General features: G+C 35.3%; 1 protein-coding gene across 6 annotated transcripts in view; it reads left to right on the top strand.

Annotated features, from left to right (window-relative positions):
- DACH1 (dachshund family transcription factor 1) overlaps window positions 1-25,565 on the top strand; it is a 373,537-nt gene that overhangs the window by 125,700 nt on the left and 222,272 nt on the right. For all 6 annotated transcript variants that reach the window (XM_062636880.1, XM_062636883.1, XM_062636881.1 and 3 more), the window contains exon 2: window positions 22,567-22,682. In XM_062636880.1, the coding sequence (XP_062492864.1) occupies window positions 22,567-22,682 (116 nt within the window). The remainder of the gene's footprint in view (window positions 1-22,566; window positions 22,683-25,565) is intronic.

Raw genomic sequence — 25,565 nt, 5'->3', positions numbered from 1 at the left:
TTTTACATTATCCTTCTACCAGTATCTGATAACAGTCACATTTATCTGGGTGTAGGAACGTTCTGACAGGTGTAAGGGATAACTGATTGATATAAACTCACTACTGCATGAAAATGAACCTTTTGATAAAGACATCTTAGTTAGAACTGATAAGTAAAGTACAGAGAACATAACTGTCTGCTATTATGTATCATTTTATTACCTTTATGTTGATCTTGATCTTTTAAATGGATAGTAAAGCATTGACAAAAGATGACTGAATATAGACATTTGTATAATGTACCTTTAGCAGGAGCATAATCTTTAGATCAAGGACAACTTAACAGGGAAAGGGCTCATAATTCATTAAAATAGAGACACTAGTTCATAACATGGAAAACTTAATGCAGTATTCTAAGGATTCAAAATTAATACTTTTTCTATTTCCTTAAAATATAAATCTGTTTAGATTTTGATGGATTGAGAAGCAGATGAAAGCACTGGCTAAAAATTAAAAATAGTTAAGATATTTATTTCCTGTTTTATCAGTTCCTAGAGCTTTTATGGGCATATCCATGTTAACATCTCTCTGATACTGAGTTTTGAGCAGATGGGTGCCGTGAAAATTATTACTTCATTTAATAAGATAGAAATAAAACTGTTTCTCCACTTGCATATTTTTTGTGAACATGTTCTGACTGTAAGTGTTATACCAGGGTTTGGGTATTTTAAGGAAGAAAATAAATGGAAATCTGTAATAATCTGAAATCCTGTAGAATCTAGAGGCGATTCTTTCGATTATGGAGTAGTATCTTACATCAGCATGTTGTTGGAGTCATGGAATAAACGTCAGGAACTTTAATAATTTGACATGCGTTGATTTCATTCCATATAGAAATAGGGTCAATAAAAATAGATAAGAAATTTCTAATAGAAAAAAAACCATAGACAAAAGCACAAAGAAAGAAGGTAGACATCCATAGTATTTTATTGTATGTTAGATATTATGTCAAAATGTTTGTGTGAATGTATGTAGTCAGAAACATTAATTGATGCTTAGTTAGTGAAAAAATGCAGGAAATCCATTCCTGTGTGAAGTCTTTTTGGTATTCAGTATGTTGTGATTTACTTACAGTGAAACAAATATATTTTTTTCATGTCTGAGGCTGGAACTGTAATTGCTCAGTACTACTAAGGTGGAAAATGGAATAATAGAATCTAAAAATTAGTAATTTTTGTTCTATTGTGCGATTTCTTAACCACTTTTGATAGGTTTTTAAATGTCCATTTATTTTAAAGAAGTAAACTTGAGAAGAAATATATTTGCCTTTGTAGATCTTCATAAACCTTATGACATCATAATGTTAAAATAGTAAAAGTTTGATATTATGTGTGCATGGATGAATGTACATGTGAATTTTGTGTTTACTGTCAGCTCATCAAAACCTGCTAAAGTAGCATGAGATGTGATAATCCAGTTCTTTCATTGACAGTGTATTTATTTTAAATAAGAAGAGGGTAGTTTTATGGGATGTGTCCATGGTCTGAGATTCACTGCAAAGTGAAAGTGGCCTCTTAAATCACTGGCAAAACATTGAAATTTTATTTTTAATTAAAGAGTTTTTCTGTCCTAAATTTAAAGGAATTTATGCACATGATTAAGCAATTTCTTGAATGAGGGCCTTCATTTTTACCAGTAGGGTACTTCATATAAACAGTAGTCTGTGCAGTGTAATTAAAATACGTTATCAGATTTAGCTTAATTAATGTTAAAACAAAACAAATGCTTGATGCCTTCTTCAAGGACATTAAAAAAAAGCTTTCCTGCTATTCTTGATTTGTCATGTTGTGCCAGTGTTGAAAATGAATGAATTATGTTGTTTGCCATAGTGACAGATTCTTTTACCTGAAATGTTATTCTGTGTATAGCACTTGTCTGAGATCAGTTGTTCATATGCTGGAGAAGTCCATGTACATCTGGTATGCAAATTATTATCTTTTAATCTGTTTATGAATACAGCAAGGTTAAGGTAACAGAGGTTTGAAAAAATTAACATTGTATTATCATAATTTTTGTGAGTGAAATTTTAAGAAATGACTTTGTGGTCCACCTCACAAGACTCTCATATCTTCTTCCCCAGAGGCCAGTAGTAAAATTTCACTTGCATCAAATGGCAGGAGAACTATGTTCTTGTTTGTATAGGTTGTTCAACAATCTTTGAAACATATCAGGAAATGTATAATTCACATTATTTCTTCTCTGAAATCTTGATCCTTCCAATGCATGTTTAGTGTATGTGTGTTGGTTTAGTATCTATGTTCTGAACCCAATAGCATTGCTAACATAGTGGTGTGTGTGTTTGTTTTGTTTTGTTTGGGGGTTTGTTTTTTTTTGGTTGGTTGGTTTGGGTTTTGGTTTTTTGGTGTTTTTTGTTTTTTATTTTTTTATATCCAAGAGGAATTATGTTGATCAGTTCAGTTTTGCATATCATAGAAACTGTTATTCCCATTGGTGATACTTGTAGGCTCGATAAAGAGGCTGAAGTCTAAACAAACAGAACAGCTGAATTTCTGTTGCACTTGAAATCATGGTCCCTTCAGTTAAAGAATGGGATTTACCAAATTTGAGGATATAGGACGTTGACATACATAGCTGTTAATCTGGCACCTTCCATGAAAACTACATTTTGTTTCTATTGAAAGTTTAAAACATAAATCAGGAAAAAAAATCCCCCCAAAACAAACCCAGATTAACTCTTTGCTGAACACAGTATTTTTGACTTTTCAAAATGGATTTCAGCTTTTTGAAATAATTTCTTTTAGAAAAACATACAAAATCCTGATTTGAAACAGTACTGTTCAATATTGTTGGTGTGCTGGCGTGTTTAAAAAGCGCAAAATGAGAAAAAAAAAGAAAGAAAAAGGAATATGCTATAAAAGTATAAATGGGAAGCAAACCAAAACCAAACCACAGAGCTGACATTTTAGAGTTGTTTGTGGAATTGCATCATGGCACAGGCTGATTGGAATAAATGAACCTTCTGACCATTGACTCTCAATGTTTAGAAGCTGAATTCTGGAAGCATAGCATATATTAGCTTTTTTTATTTTTTCCTTTTTTTTAGTATATATACATTTTCAGGTCTTGGCAATATCTGAGAGACCTTGTTTTCATTTCTGGTCACCACCTCAGCAAACTAATCAATGAGGCATGAACTGCTATCTGCAGAGAAAGAAATGAAAAATAAACCAGAGATAATCCTTCAGTTAAAAGGTTATTCAGTGCGATAAAAGCTATTTTGTTAATTTATTTACTTACTGGTACTGTGAGATAAAGTGAGGGAACAATTAGGGAATTCTAGTTGAAAGGATTTAAAAGGGCAATGATGACTTAATATTTTAGGTTATTTGGTTGACAATATAGTTGCACAGTTTTTCTGAAAACTAAAAAGGTTTTGGTGTGTCAAAATTGTTTGGTTCAGTTGGTATTTGTCTGCTATTAGTATGTTTCTATCAGTCAGATCTTCCTGCTCACAAATATTAGTCTTAAACTGTATTTTATTGGTATATGGTAATTGGTTAACCTAGGTTAGTAAGTTGTTTGTTTCTGTAAGGTAATAATTGTTTCCTTATTTTATCCATGTTTTTCATATTTCCTGGTCTTCAAAATGCTCTAAGATGCATAAAAAAATTGTTGGTTTTGACCTATATGTAAATGCTTCAAAATGCTCTAAGATGCATAAAAAATTTATTGGTTTTGGCCTAAATGTAATCTGGTAGAGCATATTTGTAATTTGAAAACTTATTCAATTTGGTTTATTGAAACTAATTAAAAATCATTTTGATATTCAGATAGTTGATATAGTTACTTCTGAATATAAACAAGTGTAAGAAAATAATGAGCAAAATTTGTATGTGTTGCAGTAATTTATTTTCTTCCTTTAACCAAAAGAAAAAAAATCTTCCCAGTGTGCAAGTATGTATTTTGGGATGTAATTATGTTTAGTTGCAAGCAATATTATAATAAAATTGATAATTTGCATACACATCTCTACCTGCCTGTTCACTGCTATTTTGAGAATCAGATATACATAAGGTTATCTTTCTTTCTTCAAGTCTGTCAGGAGCGTTTGATCTGTGCTTGGCAAAAAGTAACACAGTGAGCAGCCCCTGGAAGTGGACAAGGCTTCATCGCATTGTGTAGATGTAGAATAATCCACCTGTAAGATTCAATCTGTAGTTCTTGATACTTTACAATTTCTGTTGTTTTACAGGTCTGAGGGATATCATTGCCAAGAAATTTTCTGTTTCTCTTCTGTTTCTTCATCTTTTCTTCTGCATGAAGATTGTTTTTTGCTTTTATGTTCTATGTGGAGAGCAGTTTTTCACTCTGCTGTTCTCTCTCCCATTTCCACTGTCATGCAGCCCATTTTTTTTTCCAGAACCATGAATTGGCAGCTTTTTTTCTTTTCTTTTTTTTCTTTTTTTTTTCCCAGCACAGGAACAGAAAATATATGTTGCTTAATTCTGTTCTCTCTAATTTCTTTTAAGTTGTAGAGACATGGACCAAGGTCTTGCAAGTTAAAGGCACTTCTTCCAAAGCTGGGTTGGCTGTATCTTCTGTGAACTACCAATGGGTATGATACAATTCCCACAAAAATATAAGGGAGTCTTTCCTTTGATTATAAAGAAAAGGGCTGATGACCACTGTTGCCAGTGGCGGCACAGTAACAATGCTGGGAGGATATCAAGCAAATCTTCTTTCATGCCAAATCCAGGCAGTGGAGACTAATAAATTCCTGTGCAATCTTTGCTCCACGCTCTAAGACAGAGGCTCTTTCATGGTCTTGAGCTTTTGCTTCCAAAGGAAGTATTTCAGTTTTCCTTCCCTCTTCACTCACTGCCCCCACCTCGTGGAACTGGCTTACTTGCCATGCGTTACCATTTTCCAAAGAAGCGATAAACACAGAAGAGATAAGTTCAGATGAGATAAGTTCAACTTGGCTAGTTGGTAGTAGAAATGGATGATCAAAAATCTGTCGAGTCAATTTAGAATTTCTGAAAAAAGGAGAAAAAATGGGCAACAGGAGGAAAAAGTGCTAAACCATGCTTAGAGGAAGAGAGTTAGTATAGATAAAGGCTGGGAAACTGCAATAAAAGAGGCACTTTCCAACCTAGTAGTCACTTGCTGCATTTCATAAAGCATCACTTCTCATTCCTCCCTCCTTCATAAAGCATCTTTGTTTCCTATTTAAAATCTGTGGTTTTCATAACATAATAATTCATATTGGCATCATTGTGTGTTAGGTGTTTTCCAAATACACTTAGACCAGAAGCTGTTCTGAAAGCCTGTTGTCTGACATGTCCAGACAAACAGGCCACTAAAAGAAGATATTGCTGGTATGCTTGTATGCTCAAGATACTAACATTTAACATTTACATTGCACAAATAAACTCCCAAATTTGGGTCTGATTTTGGTGGTTTATGTTATACTTTGTGCAGTACAGGATTGCCCCTGTATATTGTGACGTTACTGGATTAAAATTCATATGCATGTGCAGAGTAGAGAAGCACAACAGTTTAAGACTAATTTGACAAGTATTTTCAGTGATGTGGTTGCTGCTGAAGCTGAAAGCCAGCATAAGTTTTAACATGTTTTCATTCTTCAACAAGTTTAAGTGAATGTAACCCCCTCTTGGGCTAAAGTTTGCATTTTTCTTCTGCTCAAACTGGGCACACACTGAACTTGATTGTAACCCAAAGAAAATTAAATTCCTGTATGTAATTATTATGAAGGATGTGGTGCATGATCAGAGTATGTGTACTAAGTGTCTTCAGTCTTAAGTGGAGTGGTCTTTAAAATCATGATTATAGAAAGAGAAGAAAGATGAGAATCGTGGAATGGTATGGGTTAGAAAAGACCCTTAAGATCATCAAGTCCAACCACAAGCAGGCAGAAATCCTCCTCTCAGGCGAATAGTCTTATTAATATTACATTTATTTTTTTCTTTCTTTTTGTAGTTTAGTAGATTTCTCATTCTTTTCTTCAGCCTCAGTGTTATTATCCTGACCTGCCCACAGGATGATGAGTAGTTTTCTTTGTAACAAAGTAGAGTTGTATCCCTCTGCTTGGATTGAGAAATTCTTTTCTGTCTGTGTATTTCACATTCTGGATAAGTAGTCTGTATCTTAAACTATAGTATACAAGTTAGCGAGTGATTCTTTCTGAAGTAGCTCTGTTAAAGGAGTGATTCTTTCTGAAGTAGCTCTGTTAAAGGTGAGAACTGTAGCTGCCTAATAGTTAGGTGACTAGGGCCTGTATATGCACTGTAGCCATAAATACATCCCAAAAATGCTTTATGCCATCTTAGTACAGGTGACTTAAAATAGAAGGCGATGAACAGATTTTGAAGGGTGTCTCTTGTTCTCCAGAGAAACATCCTGAATGACTAACTTTGACTGAATTATTTCTGGAAAATTTGGGCTAGTTTAAATTAATATTTCCCCTTACAAACTTTTTTTAAACAAACAAAAAAAAAAAAATCAGTGCCTGTGGATGATTTTTTTGTATGTTGTAATGAAACATTCACTATTTACAGACTGACTTCTTCATAGCTTCAAAATATATTTTACTTTCTTTTTTCCTGGATGTCCAGATGTCCAGAAGTGAGCTATTCAGGTTATAACAGTGTGTATTTGAAACATCATTACAATCTTTTCAGAACTGATGGGAAATGGTGCCACATCTAATACATTATTTATCAAGCTACCATTGCAGGAATAACAAATATCTTAATTAGTGGAATTAATCAATTATGCCTTTATGCATTAGTTGCCTGTAGTCCTCTATAAGAAAAAAAAAAGTTTCTTCTGTTCTTCTACCTTTTAAAAATGTGGTTATCATGCTCTCCTTCTTTCAAGCATTTAGAACAAAGTCCTGATAATTTAATTACATGCCTCATTCAAATGCAAGATCATATGAACCTGTAATGGCTCAAATCGTCTGTTTACTAATAATTCATCCAGTAGTGCTTTTTTCTGAAGGGAGAAGGGAAGGGAGAACCTTATCTGCAATTTCACTTTGGTACAGTATGATAATTATAAAAGAATAACAATATAGTTGTACAGTCTGCCATTTAGTTCATGGTTTTTGGGTGCATTTAGGCTATTGAATTAATCTCACTTTTAAACAATAGAATATAATACTTTAATAGCTTGCCTTTGCACTGGCTTTGTGGGATGCTGAAATTAGTATTATAATGTACTGTGTATAGTTTCTGCTGAATGCGATTGCTTTAGCAGCAGTCAGTTTGATAGTATCAGGTTCCAGCTTGCATTGCTGGGTCGACATGGGCCCAGGCCATTAAAAGAGAAAGGTTCAGGGAAAGTTCATTTCTATTGTTTTACCATGGTTACAAAACAGAAAAAAAAGGAGAAATCCTGCATTTGTAACATATTGCTTCCTTGAGCCCTGAAGGTAGTATGATCTTTTTTTCATCTTAAATTGAACACAGAAATATAAACCTCCTGAATATCTGTAATGTAAACAAAGGAATATTTTCTGATCACTTTTAAAGTAAAACATAGATGTTCTGCATTGACTGCTGATGTCATTAAACAAAATGTTTGTATTCATTTAATTTGATCTTCCAAACTGTTAGCATTTAAATTTGTTACTAAGTCAATAGAAAAATTAAAACTTCAAACTGGGTGTTATAATACTGACTTTTGTTTACATAATTTTCACTTTACTTAACTCACAGTAAGCCTGTTGAAATAAGTATGTTTGCTTTTTCTTTAAAATATAACCTGTCCATTCAATAATTTTCTTTTTAGTATGATTATAAAATAAACATTTTCATGAAAAAGTGTGATCTTAAATGTAATCATATGTATTTAACATTTATGGCAAGGTTGTAAACCACTTGTGAGATACCGTTATGTAAGGGTTTAAATCTTAAGATAAATGTATTCATTTCATATGGAAGAAAAAGAGAGAAAGCAGAAAGGAGTTTTCACAACATCATGTTTTACATGTGATCTGTTGAAGAAGGCTAATTCTAGAGCAATGAATACTTCATATTGCTGAGCTATTGCATGAGTGCACAATGAGTAAGTCAGATAATGGGTGCAATATAGAATAAAATTTGCTATCTGTACTGATATGAAGAAATTCTGTAAACCAAACAATTGCACATTTTCTTAATGGAAAGATTTGCATGAAATCTGACTGAGCACTGGAGGCTGTGGCACAGCATAATCTTCAACAGCACATTTTTATTTGTAAAGGTCTTTATGTATAATTCCCATAAACCACTTTCTACATAAGGGAAGCTATTGGTAGATCTGACTGTTCCTTAAGTGAAAGAGATAATGGCACTCAAGACAATGTTAGTTATGGAAAATAGCTTACAGGGATGAGTCTATATTTGTTATTTTACAGAGTTGCCTAGCTCTATTATTATGAAATGTGATCTCATTAAGAAAAACAAATTTTGCAGTATGCTAAACTGGGCCAGGATGAATGTGTATTTTAATTTAAGATATTTGGGGAGCATGCAGATAATAGCGTTGACTTAGTATGTGTCATTAATCTTCCAAGATGGTGGTGCAAGGCACATGCTCTTAGGGTCTGTCTACCCAGAGATGTTTACAAGAGAGGTCTGTGGTCATTCAGAAGAGTCATCCCACTATAACATTGATATTGACTGAATTGACATTTGAGTCTTAACAATAATGTTGTCAAAGGAGGAAAAAAAAAAAAGGAAAATACTTGACTACGCTTCTAGGTTTGATATACTTTAGCAAATGATATCTGTTTTTTCAGTTGACTGCGGTGCTCATTTTCTTTTTTAAATGGTTATGTTAATGTTATTGAGTCCACTAATCAGCTGCCTTGCTAATCACCTGCCCTGCTAATCACCTGTAGGGATTGTAGTCTGTATGTACACATACTACAGAAGTATATACATACATATGTTTTTGCATATAGAATCATAGTTGTTTATGTTGGAAAAGACCTTTAAGAACTTTGAATCCAACTGTTAGAATACCTCCAGGGATGGGGACTCAGCCACTTCCCTGGGCAGCCTGTTCCAATGCTTGACAACCCTTTTGGGGAAGGTATTTTTTCTAATATCCAATCTAAGCCTCCCCTGGCAGTTTGAGCCCATTTCCTCTTGTTCTAGGGCTTGTTACTTGGAGGAAAGACTGATACCCACCTTGCTACAACGTCGTTTCAGGTAGTTGTAGAGTAATAAGGTCTACCCTGGGACTCCTTTACTCCAGGCTAAATACCCCCAGTTCCCTCAGGTTTTTCATATAAGATCCTTTACCGGCTTTGTTGCCTTTCTTTTGACACATTCCAGCACCTCAATGTCCTTCTTGTAGTGAGGGGCCCAGAACTGAGCACAGTATTTGAGGTGTGGTCTCACCAGTTCCAGGTACAGGAGGACAATTGCTGCCCTAGTCCTGCAGGCCACACTATTGCTGACACAAGCCAGGATGCCACTGGCCTTGTCGGCTACCTGGACACACTGCTGGCTCATATTCATCTGACTGTTGACCAACAGCCCATGTCCTTTTCCACCAGGTACCTTTCCAGCTGCTCTTCCCCAAGCCTGCAGTGTTGCATGGGGTTGTGACCCAAGTGCAGGACCTGCCACTGAACTTTGCTGAACCTCATACAACTGGCCTTGGTTCATTGATCCAGCCTTTCCAGCAGATCAGTGCTCCCACCTAACTTGGTGCTGTCTGCAGACTTACTGATGGTGCGCTTGATCCCCTCATCCAGATCATTGATAAGGTTATTAAACAGGACTGGCCCCAGTAACGATCCCTAAGGAACACAACCTGTGACTGGGCACCAACTGGATTTAACTCCGTTCACCGCCACCCTTTGGGCCTGACTATCCAAGGTTTTTACCCAGCAAACAGTACACTAATCTGAGCCATGAGCAGCCAGTTTCTTTGGGAGAAAGGTCTGGGAAACTGTCAAAGGCTTTACTGAAGTGTAGATAGACAGCATCCACAGCCTTTCCTTCATCCACTAGGCAGGACACCTTGTAACGGTAGTAGATCGGGTTAGTCAAGCAGGACATGCCTTTCATAAGTCCATGCTGACTGAGCCTGATCACCTGGTTGTGCTGTATGTGCCATATGGTGCCTCTCAAGATGATCTGCTCCATAACCTGGCACTGAGGTCTGACTGACAGGCCTGGAGTTCCTAGCAATCAGCCTTGTAGTTCTGTCATGATGGGCAGGCTGGAGATACTCATCTTTCACCATTTAGTACTTGATGAAGGTGTTGCAGAAGCTACAGTTGACTTGTTAACATACTGTGCTTTTCTCTAGCTCTCTTGAGTGGTGCATAGTGTCACAACCCAGTGGGGGAGAAGATCACAATCAGTGCTTAGTAAAGATGATGAAGTCTAGATTGATTTGTCCTTTGCTTTAATGTGCTTTGGGACTGTAACAGCTGTTGCCTTGGGAATATCAGCCTAGTAGAGACTCCTGTGTGTAGACACTGTGCCACTTTATGGTCTACATATACTTATGTACGTATGTATATAAATATATATATATAGGCACACACACAAACATATACCTCGCATAGCAGTTACTATGTGAGAGAGAATGTTTTTTCTAAGGACTAAATCTTTAAAGCCCCGGAGTCCAAAGCATGTCTTGTCATAGTTTTCTGTTGCACTTTCCAGACTCCTTTTGTGTATCTAAGCCTGTATACTTGAAATACATTGCTTAAAAACCGTAAAACTTTTCTCTCTTTTAAAAGACAGTATAAATGAGAAAGCATCATTTAAAACAAATACGTTGCCACTTTATTCAGTTCTGTTAAAACTGAATATATCTGATATCCAGGTCAAAATTTAGTGAAGGATAATTGTCTGTGACAAGATTCATCTAATTTGCCATTTTATTGCAGTACCTTCTTTCTCAAATATTGTTAAACTTCTCAGTGTCCAGTTCAAGATCAGATGTGCTTTTGTATCAGAAGGCTATAAAGTCGTGAAGAGATCACTCTGACCTTCAGCCAAGCACGTAACCAAGCAAGTTTCTGATCAGAATAATGTCTTAATTTGATTCCTGTTCTCCAAAAAGGATAGTCTTATGCTGGTTATTCTTTTTTTTCCCTAAGAACTTGATCTGTTACTACAGAAGAAGCCCAGTTCTGCCAGAACTTCTTAACAACATAGAAAGCATGTGGTTTGGTCAAGTAGGTGTTTCTTTGGTATCATATTTGGTACTGGAGTGAAGCTTGAAACTGCAAAACCTAATACGAAATCTCAAGCAAGCAGGTAACATCCTAGGGAAAGCATTTGATGCATTGATGAAATTATCCCACTTAGTCTGAACCATGACACCTTGATCAGCATTTACAACATCTAACATTCAGAGATCACCAGCCAGAACAAAATCAGGAGAAAAAACTTTTGGACTAATTTATGTGATGATTTTGGATTATTTTTCATTTCCAAGCCTTTAAGTCAGGTTTTGAAGCTAAAGCTTTCAGAAGAGTAGAAAATATGAAGAATCGAAATATAGTTGTGAATTGGCACCTGCTTTAACTCTTGACTAACTTGACTGGGCATGGAAAGAAAATCTTTTTGTAATTATTATGATTAATTTGTGTTTCATTATCATCTTAACAGTCAGGATTTGAGCTTATTGTGCTACAAGCTATAAGGACAGAGCCAAAAGATAGTTCTGTATGCATGTTATATATGGAGTTGTTCCAGGAACAGAGCATGACAGTCAAACATCATATGGATGTGTGTACTGGCCAGATGTAGTATGTCTCAGAAGAGTGTGCTGCAAGTCTGTGGTGCCATTTTGACTATCTTGGAAGTCATACTCCTATAATAGAATTCTCTTACGTGAAATTCTGCTTTATGTGTTCTATGCTGCTGAAGATGTGAAGTTTCATAAAAGGAAGGATGAATTGATTTAATTCAACATGAGAATATAAGCATTACAATAACATGATGGATTTGGTCTTTTATTTTGGGGGTTCTTTGTTTTGGCTAATGTGAGATGCTTTTGAGAAACACAGATCTTTTCAGACACAGAGGAACAGTAATTGAAATTTATTTCAAAGTCTGATATCTTCATAATGACTTTGGACATGGGAGGTAAAAGGACTAGAACATGTATAAGTTTTCCAGTCACAGAGCAGATCCATAATTAGGCACGTTAAAGTACATGTTAAAATAAACTTCTCAATAATTGATTTATACATTTCTATAAAATAGGTCCTTTGATATCTTTGATATCTTTCTATGCAACTCTATTATATAAAGATTGCAAATGGAATGACCAGTATTACAAAGAATTATGAAGACTAATAAGTCTTATCAGAAGTAGATACATTTATCAACCCTGTTACATAAAAACATAGTACTTAACATAAATGACTGATAAACTTTTCAGTTTCCTTAGGATAACACATTAGTAGCAGATCGTTATTTCTGATAGGCAGACTTTACCTAAGATAGTTACAGGACAGCTTTGAGCACTGGCTGTGTTTCAGGCCTTCAAATAACATGCTGACAAACACTAAGGTTTACGGCAATATAGCACTTGATATAGCTTGATAGGACTGCACTGAATGACTTCTAAGTTGTTGAAAGGATAACACAGAGAAGTGTCTTTGGTTGCATCACTGCAGTATTTCCACTTGGACTAATAGTACTGTCTTTCTTATTTTTTCTTTCTTCTTTTTTTTTTTAAGACTTGGGAGTCTTGGATTGGTATTCTGTATCATCCAAATTATTCTAGTTCTACTGTTTAGGAGGGGAAACTGCTGCTATTCATATGGTTATGGATGTTGCTCTGCAAAGAAAATGGGAGGTTGAATTTGAGTGATTGTTTCTGTTCCTTGCCTTGCACAAGGGAAATATAATACAAGGCTGCATCTAGACTTACAAAGTTGGAACACTGTAATGCACCTGGGGTCTTAATTTCACAAAAGGATTTTGTGCAACTGGGTACACAGGCGTTTTCCTGGAAAATGCCATAATTTACTTTTTTCAGTATAAGTTTGTATTTTGCTGTGTTTTGGAATTCCAGCTAGAGTATACACAAGGATTTACTATTTAAAGAGCATTTACAAGGGCAATCACCTCTCTTGTATCTCTTGGTCCACATGGGGTTTAAGTGATAACCATTGTCTGGGTGCTGCACAAACCCCTTGCTATACTGATAGCTGGTTTCTGTCCCAAACAATTCGAAGTCTGAATGATGGAAATTAAACTAATGCTGCACATACTGTTTAATTTTAGTTATTAGTATCAGAAGTGTAGTCAGAGAGCAGACTCATTTCACCACTGTTGCTTGCACAGTGCCACGCGATGTAAATACCTCACCATGACCCCTAGATACTGCCTGCTCAAAAAAAGCCTATAATTTTTAATGCTAAGCACTTGTCTAGTAGATGTATTTGTAGATTTGTGTTTTTACGTATGCACAGATACAAACCACTGTATTTAAAGGTTTAGATTCTAGATTTTAATGAATACTGCATTGTGACCATCAATCTGTGTTGCATCAGCTGCTCAGTTATAGCTGTACAGACTAACGGAGAGTCTTTTCAGTATTTCATATCAGCACAGTTACTCTCAAATGTGCAATAAAAGTCACTTTCAAGCTTTTATTTAGATGGTTCCAGCAATTCACTGGAAGTGTACGGTTAATGAGTGTGGGTTCTCAGAATTAAAAATAAGGTGAATAAAGGGCAGTGAACATTAACCACAGTCTCTGGCAGAAACTAGAATAAAATTTTTCATTTTGAGTATAAATAGTTTTTTAAAGCGCAAAGGGTTTAAGATATAGGCAGCTTCATTAAAAAGGTGATAGTTCACTTGTTTCATCATTTCATGCAAAGAATTGTGGCCAATTAAGTGACGAGTGCATTCATATATTCCAGTGGATACACTTATATGGTAGAACTCCATTATTAACTGTTACGAATAAGAATATCATATTAATTAAAAAACTGCCAGGAGAACCAGAATATTTTCACAAGATACTTACCTGGAATAATGCTTCTTTTGTTTTGTTTTTATTTTTTGTGTGTGTATGTTTGGTTGGTTGGTTGGTTGGTTTTGTTTTGTTTTCTTATTTGATCTTAAATAAGCATTGAAATGTTTATGTATCTTAAATTTAATATAGGTGGTAATGAACGCCAGCTCTGTGACCCCTTGAGCAATGGTGGGCATGTTTATTAGGGATAGGCTTTTTTTTTTCCGTTCTTTTTTTTTTGTTAGATGGCTGTCATAATGACAGCTGCTGCCCAGTGTGTCCTACTGCAAAACAAATCAGATGTTATTTTTCTAAATGAGTTAAACAAAAATTTCTTAAACAAAGATACTCAGTTATGTATGTGTGGTTATGTATGTGTTCAAAGAGGAGTGTGTTATTATATTCCTAATTCTGCTTTGAGTCTAATTGGTTATTTGTACATGTAATTATCTGATTTATGTTCACAAATTCGTAATTACATGTACAAGTTCTATGCAGAGATGAATGCAGATGGTTAGAAAACAAGCCTTGAAGCAGGACTGTTCATTCCAACTAAAGTTCATACATTTAAATCATTGTTTCAGGCCATATGCAGACTCTAACAGACATAACCACATAAGTTACACTTGCTTGACATTAGGAGTCATCTCAGCAACTTGAAACTTCTTTTGAAAAATGAAAGCTTAAAATTCTTTTAGATTGTGTCATTTGGATCAAACTGGCCTTTCTGACCTATTAGCTCAGTGCTTGACATTTTTATAATATACATAGTAGATGTTTTGAGACGATGTTTTTAGAATTAAAAGCCTAAGAAAAGATGAAAACAGTTTAGGAAAAAAATAGACTTTGCATCTGTTATAGTTTGGGGTTTCATGTGGGTGAATAACGCTGTTAGAAGGAATAATTTAGCTTGCATATTTAAATTATAGGTGTGGTTTCTGCTGTAAGGTTGAGTGATACGGGAAAGGCATCTATTATAACTCGACAGAAAGAGCCTTTGTGGGAAGTGTGCACTTTAGGTCTCTGCTTTTTGTAGTTTTTTTGTAGTTGCAGGAATTCTTCTGAAAATAAAGCAGTGTAAATAGAGGAAATAAATACAATTTTGCAAGGTTTTATGCTTGGTATTTCCAGTCTCCCTGAAAAATTCTCTTTGAGATTCCAGTGCTGAGATTTCTGTACTGCTGTTGGATATTACAAGTACGCTTTCTGCTGCAATGTTTATAGCAAGTAAAAGTCTATCAATATGGTTTGAATTTATGCATGTGTTCTGTTTAATAATTGCATTTCATTGTTTATTCAGACTTATTTTCTACTGTAGCTTGTACAGCTGTCATCATCAGAGGCTTGTGTTTCAGTTATTACATAGTCATGAAAGCCAACGTACTTAAGTGTTTTAAGAACTTTCAGGCAGATCTACTGTTTCACATAATTAGATGAAACAATCAACTTTTTGGCTTAATTTACTTCTGGCATCATAAAATTCTGCCACCCAACAGAATTAGTTTAATTTCTTACGTGTTTTTGCCTTTCACAAGTTGCAGATCTCAATTTCATAAAAAGAACAGTCACAATTCAATAATATTTTAAACAATCACAGCTGTATTCAAATCTGATACTGTAATTTGCTCCTGTAACAGTGGGATTTCTAACTGGTTTTATTTCCTTTCTTGACCTTCGGGTCACTCATATATTCAAGTAGTAAGGTCAGTTAGGTAGAATCTTTTTGTTAGATTCTTTCATTGTGTTTGTAGTGGAACTTCAACCCTCACGTGAGAGCTGGTAGGTGTTGCTATAATATATATTCTACATATTGTTGTACTCTTGTACCTTATATTTTATACTCTTGTATGAAGAATATTCCTGATCTTGCTGAAAAGCATAGTGATTTGGGCTTAGTGTTGAGGAAGATGGAAATGACATGATGATTGCGTGACTGGTCTGTTAGGAAAAGAATTAATTCAACAAGGTCTTCTCTATCCGTCCGAAAAAGCTTAGGATCCTAGTACTAACCAGTGCTTGTGTATTACTGTGGTAAGATGGCTTTGGAATGGGGTATGGAGTGTAATATGTTTTGTTCCATTTAACTTAATTATTTGAACCACTGATAAGCTGGTACTGCATTTCTGACCAAATACAACTTTTTGGCCATTTTGGTTCAAAAATAGCAGTACAGTGTTCTGTTAGTGAAATGCATTAATATTTTATTAGCATGCTTTCTCCACTGTGCTCAGTTCTGTAACATGCTGTAATTCTTTTGATCATTAATGTACTTCTTGTGAAGATTTTTAAACAGATCTTTGTATTTATTTTTATCAGCACTTTGCTGTCTCAGTAAGTCCTTCTAATATATCATGAGTTCAGCACTAATTATTGTGTGAGAACATTTTCTGCTTAACTGTGAGAAGAAAAATAAATTCTAGGTAATTGCACTGTTTTATTGTTTTATATGACTACTGCAAGTAAAAAGGACATGGTGTGATTTCTAGTGTTTGTTTTAGTAACTGCCAAAATAGATATATGCCCAGTCTTGGAACTGCATTCTTTTACTTTGTTTTTGAGTGGGGGTAGAAGGGAAAAACTTAAAATAGTAAACTATACGGTTTAGATCAATGTACTTTGTCGTTTTTGTGCCTTTAAAGTGTTAGTTCAGTGCATGAGAAATATTTATGAAGGTTACCTTGGCAAGCGTTTTTTCCAACTAAAGGAATTAAATTACACAAAAGGTTTAGTCAGGCTTCTTAGACCTTACTTTTCAAAATTGACGTGCCATTGGCTCAGGTCTTATTAGTGTGGAGACTGTATGTGTGACACTGAGAGCAGCATGGAAGCTAAAACCAGAAATACTATGTATACCATGTATACCATGTGAGAAAAGTCCACTGACTTTGGTTACAGGTTGTTGCAGGACATCGCTGACTTTGCATTAAGTCAGCAAGTAGCCTCAGACTGTGACATGCTCAGCCCTTTTGCAGTGGTCATCTTGCAGCTAGCACAATAATAACCACTTCCTGTGGTGGTTCATCTAAATTTCATTCAGCTGGCTTCTTTGAGGTCAAAGATACTGCATCAGGCTTTGAAGCACTGAAGGGAGGTGGAACAACTGAGAAATAAAGCCTGGGTTTTCAATATGCACCTAAATGAGGTGAATAAGTGCTGATGTAGCTAAAATTGATACTGATATTCAGAGCTGTTCTAAGCAGTTCTAAGAACATAAAAAATACATTAAATAAATACACCAAATGTTTGTTACAGATTTGCTGCCTATTACCTCCAGAGTGTAACTCTCTCTGCCGCCCTCCAGTATTATTGATTATAAAACTGCCTGACCAATGGCAGCTTCATTGCATCATGTTTGCTCAGTTTCAAATTAGGGCAATATTTCTGTGTACTAACATGTTCACAGAGAAGTTTAAAAATAAACCTGTATATGCAGAAAGCCATCCCTGAAAATAATTAGTTTCAGCTAGAAAGGCTGTTTGACTTCTTTCAGCTGGTCAGAGTTGCTGTTTTCTTTAGGAGTACTTCATGTATTGAATAAAATTTTAAAGAGTGAAACTTTGTCTAGAGTTAATTTTGCACAATTATTCCTCGAAGTCAGGACATAAGAAAGATAAATCACATCATTATCTCAACTTTGTTGCACACTCTTTTCATTTTATAGTAAATGTTTTGCCATGCAATCAGTCATCCATAAAGTGCTAGTAACACACTCTGAGAGGTATATGTGATTCATGAAGAATTTCAGCTGTTTTGGAGCCAATACCTTTCCTGATGCTCAGAATTCTCATAGAAGTCAGTGGGAGGTCTAGGTGTCCAAGGCTTTCAAGGATGAGATCCTACATTTTAAAGTTACGGCTGTCTCCTGATAGATAGTGAAAAGAGACAAATAAAAATCTGCTTACTTTTAAATTCTGTAGATAAACCCATGCCTATTCTCACTTCACCTCTTTCTATGTTATTGTACAGGACCACATCTGCTGATTGTCTGCTTTTAATTGTTTTCCACTACCAGAAAGATTTCTAGAAGCAAGCTCATACTTCGATAACCCAGTCAGAGGTGTATAAAGCTTTAAAAGTATAATCAAAGCACAACATTTTAGCTGATAAGAACTCCTGATTCTTCCATTTTTTTTTAATTTAGCTGTCTGTTGTCTAGATTCAGTAACACAGGAAGGATGTAAGGCAAATATGTGTTGATTGAAAGACCAAAAAAAAACCTGCTTTGGAAAAGTTGTATTTTAGGGCAATATACTGTTAATTATTTCTCGTGTTTTGTACATTTCATGCCAGTCACAGTGTGGAAGACATACACATCCTTGCCTTCAAAGCTGAAAATGCTAGAGCCATAGTATTCCTAGAAGTATTTGTGAAGTTGAAGGGGTGAAACACAAATCTGGCCACAGATTGATGGATTTATTTTCACTGGGTCTAGAAAGTGTTCTGGATATCTAATAGCTGATGCTAATGAAGAAAATATTTCCCTCCCTTCTTTAGAATTTCAACATTCACCAGTCTGCACAGTTGGTTCCCCTATTGCATAATGGCATATTGTAATTGTAAATTGTGGTAGCTGTCTAAAAATCATAAAGCTCAGTTGGCTGTGTTAATGTCTTCTAAGCCCTGAAAAAGGTCAGCGCATTTTGATACAAAGCTTACAGAAGCCTATATAAGGTGACCAAATTTTGAAGGAGCGAAATGCATTTAGGTGCTCCACTTTGAAAACAGAGGACTAAGTAGTATGTGGTCCTTTAGGAAGCTTTCTTTTTGTTCTTCATCATATGGTAAAAGATATCTCAGGTATGAAAACTTCAGTTTTAGAAGGGAAAATATCTAACTGCCATGTTTATGTTTCTAAAAGCAGAGAGAGTGTCTAAATTTTCTGTGGCATATCCCTTTTAATGGGTGGAAGAGGAACTAGTACTTCTCTTTTACTTTTCCTCAGCTCCTTCAAGCAGTTAATCATTGTGGTTTCCTTGAATCTTTGTTGAAATTGCCAAATAGCTGCTCTCTCTAATTAATCTTCAAAGAATGAAACAGTAAAGACAAAGACCAGCTATGTCTTTCAGATATAGGTCTGTTTCTTCTAGTGTCTTCTTGCAGAGTCCCAAAAGACTCCTTGATTTCTCAGTACTATGACCCCAGGTATCCACAAGACTTACACTGGTTTTTTGTGTTTTGGCTCTTCAGCCTGTTTATCTTAGCTCTAAAAAAACTCAAATGGCAGTCATTTTCAAAATCAAAATGGGTCTGCTTTGAGTAGTTTACCCATTGAGATAATTAGCATTACCTTAAGAAGTCAAATGGCTCTTCAGGAGAATCAGTGTTGTTCTTCCAATGATTTTTTTTTTTTACACAGAAGACGAAAGCTTGCAATATCTTTTACATCTCTATAAATGCTTACATATAAAATATAAATTTGAGTAAAAAAATTACTATCAACAGGTTTTAAATCATGATTTTTCTGTTTCCATGACATCAACTAGAAAAATATATTGCTCTAGTGCTTAAATATGCCATTTGCATAACAAATTGACTCATTGCTATTTAATATTTTTTTTTTTTAGTACTGGAAACAGATCTTCATCTGATACAAAATAGGAACATGAGTACTTTGAAGCAAGCTCTTACCTTGGAATGAAAGTCAGCATGTCCTAAAGTAAAAATAAATAGGTCTTTACACAAGTTTAGGAAAAATACCAACAAAAAGATTCATTAAGCTGTTTTTATCATCTATTTATGATAGTTAAACATATTTGCTATGGTTTTAATGCTTTTTTAAGAGTTTATCATAAGGCTATAAAATGCTAATGAAGTACAAAACAATATGGAAGTTTTCAAATAGAATCAAAGTTAGTATTTTTTAAAGTAACTTTTACAAACCATTTATTCCATAACTCTGGTAATGACTCATACAAAATTCTTGCAATTTGCGTAGTTTGAAAACAGATCTTATAAAATGGTAGTATTTCAAGTTTGGAATTTGGTTAATGAAACAAGTACATAATCTAAATAAAAAAAAGACAATTATTGTTACTTAATCAGTTCTTGGGGACAGTCAAATTTACTGTTTTTAATTGTGTATTGCATAGTCTGCCATGACTCTAAATCACAGCTTCCAGACCTTAAGAAGTAATTCTTAATGCATCTTAATGTGTTTTTTCTGACTTGTTATAAGGAGCAAACATTTCTTAAATACATAAATGCCATTTAATGGTAAACTGGAATTAACGCTTTGTCTCTTAAAAATATATCAGGATGAAAGAGCTTAGCTTCTCAGAAATGTCACTTAAATATTCCTAGTTGAATTGGAATTGGGAGTATAGGACTTCATGGAAAGCCTTACTTAATAGAGTTTGATATAAATCGTGGGGAAGAGTTGGGTTACTGGGCTTCTTTATGGTTTTGAGGGTGACAGGCCTTTTCTAGAGTGCAGCATGATCAACTTGATTGTAGAAGGCAACTGAAGAGTTTTGCCTTGGGTATTTCAGTGTCACTTCACAATTCTGTTCCATGGGTATCTTCTGTTAGGCTTTGAAAAGGGTGGTTTTATTCCTTAAAAATCAAAGACAAAAGCATTCAGGCTTCAGCATGGGTATATTTGGTAGAAAGCATCAAAAAGAGTCTTTGCAGGCATGAACTTGGTTTTCTAAGATTTGGAATCCATTGGTAGTAGGTTGTGCATTATGCTGTGGCACCCTGCTTGTGTTTTTTATGCTGTTGTCAGGCCCTTGCATACTCTCATCATTGATTTGAGAACAGTGGACCATTCAAATTTTCTTACATTGTGGTGTTTTTTTTGGTGGGTCAATGTATTAGAAACACTCCATTTGAATCACATAATTTTTGGCTATAATGTTTTTATCAGTTTTACGTGTATTCATGGTATGTTTATTTTTATTGTAAATCACAAAGGAAATTTCAAAGAAAAAAGGAAGATGCTGAATTTGGTTCTGTGAGCTGGAATAAGACAACATAATTTCTCTACAACTGTTTTTCTTGCAGTTGTGAACATATGACACTTCTGTTTGTAGTAAAGAAACTCAAAAATCCCAAACCAATCAAAGAAATTATCAATCTTATAATTTTAATAATGACCTTAGCTCAGGACATTAAGTTGGGAATTAATGATCAGTTAAGGTTAATGACTCAGTGCCTTGAGTCATTAAACTCCAAGAAAATGCCCTGTACTTTGATTGTTTTTGTTTTATTGAAGGTAGGTTATAGAAGTTCCAAAAAAGGTATTTCCAAACACAAGGGGAATGAATATGAAAACAAAACATGTATTTTAGTATCTGCCTCCTTCTGCAGCCCCAGCATAGCTAAAAATACCATATGCTTATTAGAGTTTTGTAAAGAAGTGTGAGGACTTCATGAGCAAAGTCTTTCAGAACCACCTTTCTTTCTTTCTTTCTTATTTTGAATCAAGAACCTCAAATGTTTGGCAAAGCACAGGTTAACACTGCAGTGCTAGAACTGAACATCACCTTTTCTGTGAAGTTATTCCACAATGTCCCCTAAAAAAGTAGTTATAAGCTATTGCAATAGTACAGTGCTGTGATCTGTACATAAGAATACAAGCCTTTGGATACATGTTGTATGTAGCAGGTACATATTTGCATGTAAGTGGGTAATAAGTATTTTCATTGTAATCCATATCTAATTTGTATGCTACTTACACGTCCAGGAGATGGAAAGTTGTGTATGTGAGCATTTAGCAGACAAGGAGTGCTTAAACGTGAAGCCCTTTATTTTTCTATACTGGGCAGATGTAAGCTTAACAATATCCTACAAATAACTCTGTGTCCTTTCTGACATAAAGTAGTATATTTAAAGTAAGGTGTCTTAGTGAGATTTTCACTTTAAATAGAATAAGGGTTAAATGATAACTTGACTTATCTTTTAAATGACAAAAAATAAAGAAATTGCAAGACCTTTTCACACATTAGGCATGTATTGTCATTTATCATCCAGGTATCAGGCTAGCAGTGCGAAGTAATAAAACATATCATCGAAAAATGGGCTATAGGTCTGAATCACTCTTTCATTCCACCTCCCAGCTAACTGTAGTATTAAATCAAACAAGCAGAACATTTCCTTAGGCAACCATTGCCTTTTAATTTCCTGAAGAACCTTAAAATATCATTCATTACAAGTACTACACATATTTGGTTTTTAAAAGTCTCATAAATCAATACTAGGCTGACTGTAATAATTATTACAAGTTAGTGCATAATTTTCGTGCTGAAGGCTGCATGCAGAACTTTAGCATATGCAAACGAGGCAATTCAAACTGTGTATAGATATTAATATGAAGAAGCAGGTAACGAGGTGCAGGCTATGAATTATACATCAAGAGCGCTGATCTTCAATGAGGAAAATGAATTCAGCATGTAATCTAATTAGTGATGGAAGTCTATTACATCTAACTGCAAAAGCAACCGTCCTTGAAACAAATTTATTTACAGTCCATGTTACCACTTGAAACAACTTTGAAATGATGTGTAAGACAACAGCTTAATTGTAAAAATTTTTTTGTTTGTTTGTTTCAGTTCTAGACCTGGAAGGCCTCCTAAGAGGACTCAAAGTGTCACCTCCCCAGAGAATTCTCATATCATGCCACATTCTGTCCCAGGCCTAATGTCTCCTGGAATCATCCCGCCAACAGGTAGGATCGCTAGAAACACCTTCACATGGACAATCTGTTCAATTCATGGCTTACATCCGCCTGTTAATAAATTAAGTCTAGGAAATCAGCACCCAGCTATCACAAGGGAGTTCCCATAATGTAACATTATTGCTACGTAAATGCATTATATGTAATGGAAATTCTGGCAGCGCAGTACTTTAAAATACAAATAGCCAAGCAAATAATAATAATTTATATTTTTTCCCGTTCTTTATAAACAAAAAGCATTCAGAGCATGACTTACTTATCATTAGACAATAATCTCTCTATTCATTTTTAATAGATTGGTTATCTTCTGATTTTTTGCTGCTTAACTTGATTAGATAATGTCATTATGAATATAGTTGCCTGAAGAAATGGAGTTAAAATAGCTCCATGCTGCGCACACATTTTTCTTAATTTTTCATCCTGAAATTCTACTTTGATATTTCTCCTGAGGCCTTATACTAATGTAAAGTTCTGTAACAATCTGTTTCTTATACTACTGTTTTCCTTTGAAAGTTGCTGCAGCATCTCCTAGCAGTGACTTGTGCTTAGATATAGTTAAGAAAGGATATGTTGCAGGAAGGAGATGAACAGAGCCACCTGAAGACAGAGGCACCCAACTGTCAAGCTGTTGATGGCAGTGTCATATTTTCTCTCTTTGTGTTACAGATGAGGTAAATTTTCCCACTTGCTTCAGCAAAAGTCACCTGAGCTTCCACTTCTCCCTGCTTGTTTGCATGGCTCAGACTGAAGCAGTGATTGTTTTCTAAGGCAAAGATAATAAACTAGACAGATACAAATAGAGAGGACTATTACTGGGTTTTGGATATTGGATAGATGGGTGAATGTTTGAGTACCTGCCCATGATCACAAGTCTGTTAAAGAATGAGCATGATTTTGGCATGGTTTTGGTCATAGCTGACTAAAAATATGCACAGTTCAGGAAATACCATATGCCAGAAACTGTTGGCAGTGTGGATGCAAATGTCTTGTCTGGAAAAGGGAAGAAAGTGAAGAGAGTTTAGCTCTCTGGACAAAAGTGGGGCCATGCCAATTTGCCTTAGGGCTCTGCTTTACAATAGTGAGATAGACACATAGCCAGAAATAATTTGTTAGAAATTAACAGTTTTTCAAAAGGCTAAAGATCAAGAAGAGTGACAAAATCAAGAGAAGTCAGATGGGTTGGTAAAGAGAGAGTTATAAAGTAGAGGGAAGGAGGAATGACACTGAGAGTGCAGTCAGGCACAAGAGGGCGTCAGGCAAGTAGGACTCACCGTGGTAGTCTGGGCAATTGTGACCAGCAAAAAAATGAATCCAGTTTGAAATATCTTGCACAGTAGTATTTACAGGATAAAATCTAGTGAAGGAGATGGAGTTGATGCAGAGTGAATGCAATGTGAGAATAATAGGGTCTGTGTGGGAAAAGAGCAAAAGTTTTTTTAGGGTACAAGCATTTGTGTTTATGAGAGAGAGATTAAAAATTGCAGAAGCAAAGACATTATTTGTGGGAAGACAAGAAAATATCAAAGAAAAAATGCATGTAAAAAGTATAAAGGAGATGACATGAAAGAAATCAGAAACAAACAAGCAGGTCAAAAAGAGAGAGACAGGAAAAAAAACCCTGTCAACAGTACCGTTTGGGATTTTGTGTTACAGTTAATATGTAAGAGCAGATCACCTCTTGACATAGTATCTTCTGGGGATTTTTTTGCAATTTTTTTTCTTCTAAGAAAGCAGCTTAAAACCACAACTAATGCCTAAAGTATTCAGTTTCTCTCTAGTTCTTTAAAGGTGGTCATAAGTTAATGATAAAAATACATAGTACTGAAAACACAGATACAATTTCTTAGAATATCAGCCCACAAAACCAGATACAGGTCTTTTAAAAATTATAATAAAAAACACCAAAACCCAAACCAATTCAAAATTAAAGGAGATAGGAATATGTAAGATTATAATTCATCAAATCCTTTTAGGATGGTGATGCTATGTAAGTCTCTTGCGGAAGAGGAAAGGTTTAAATGAAATCGTCATTAAATTTGAGCTGGTTTCACATTACATGGCTTACCACAAGAGAAGGGGTGGGCATGATTTTTTTCCCATTGTGGTGATGTTGAGTCTCAAACAGCACGAAAAATGTAAACATTGACACTGTTTGAAGCACACTCTAGGGTATAGTGTTCCACAGAGTATGGCTCAGCAAAGGTAAGGAGCAGCGTTACATAACTGTCATTCCAGCATTTTATAGACAGGCAAGCATAAAAATGGACTTAAAAATTGTGTGTGTTCAAAACAATGAATAGTGCATCTGCATTGTAAGGACAAAAACTACTGTAAGAGCCTTACCAAGAAAGAACTGTTAGAACTGCAATAGATGATGTAGGTGCCATTATGTTCTACCATGTTAGTTGATACTAGAAAATCCTTGTCACTGTGAACATTTTCCTTCATGTTTTCACTGTATACTTGTAGAACCACAGAATAGTTGGGGTTGGCAGGCATCACTGGAGATCATCTGGTCCAGCCTCCCCTGTTCAAGGTGTAGGGTCTTTGTTGGTTGTTCAGGAGGAGGTTGTTCAGGGCTGCATGCAGTTGTAGTTTGAGTATCTTCAAGAATGGAGACTCTACAGCATGTCTTTTCAACTTGTTCCGGTGTTTGACTACTCACAAAATAAAATATTTTTCCTACTTTTAAGTGGAATTTCATGTATTTCAGTTTTTGTCTATTGGCCAACAGTGAAAAGTCTGGTTGCATCTTAGCCCCCATCAGGTACTTGTACGTATTGAAAGATACACCCCCCTCCCATGCCTTTCCAGTTGAGCAGTCCCAGTTCTCGGAGCGTCTCTTCCTGTGTCAGGTGCTCCAACCCCTTAATC

Source organism: Pezoporus occidentalis, unplaced genomic scaffold (assembly GCF_034315485.1).
Source record: "Pezoporus occidentalis ecotype Australia unplaced genomic scaffold, CSIRO_AGI_Poc_V1 ctg5, whole genome shotgun sequence".
NCBI lineage: Eukaryota > Metazoa > Chordata > Aves > Psittaciformes > Psittacidae > Pezoporus > Pezoporus occidentalis.
The sequence above is the reverse complement of the archived record's forward strand: the minus strand, read 5'-3'. Positions and strand labels throughout refer to the sequence as shown.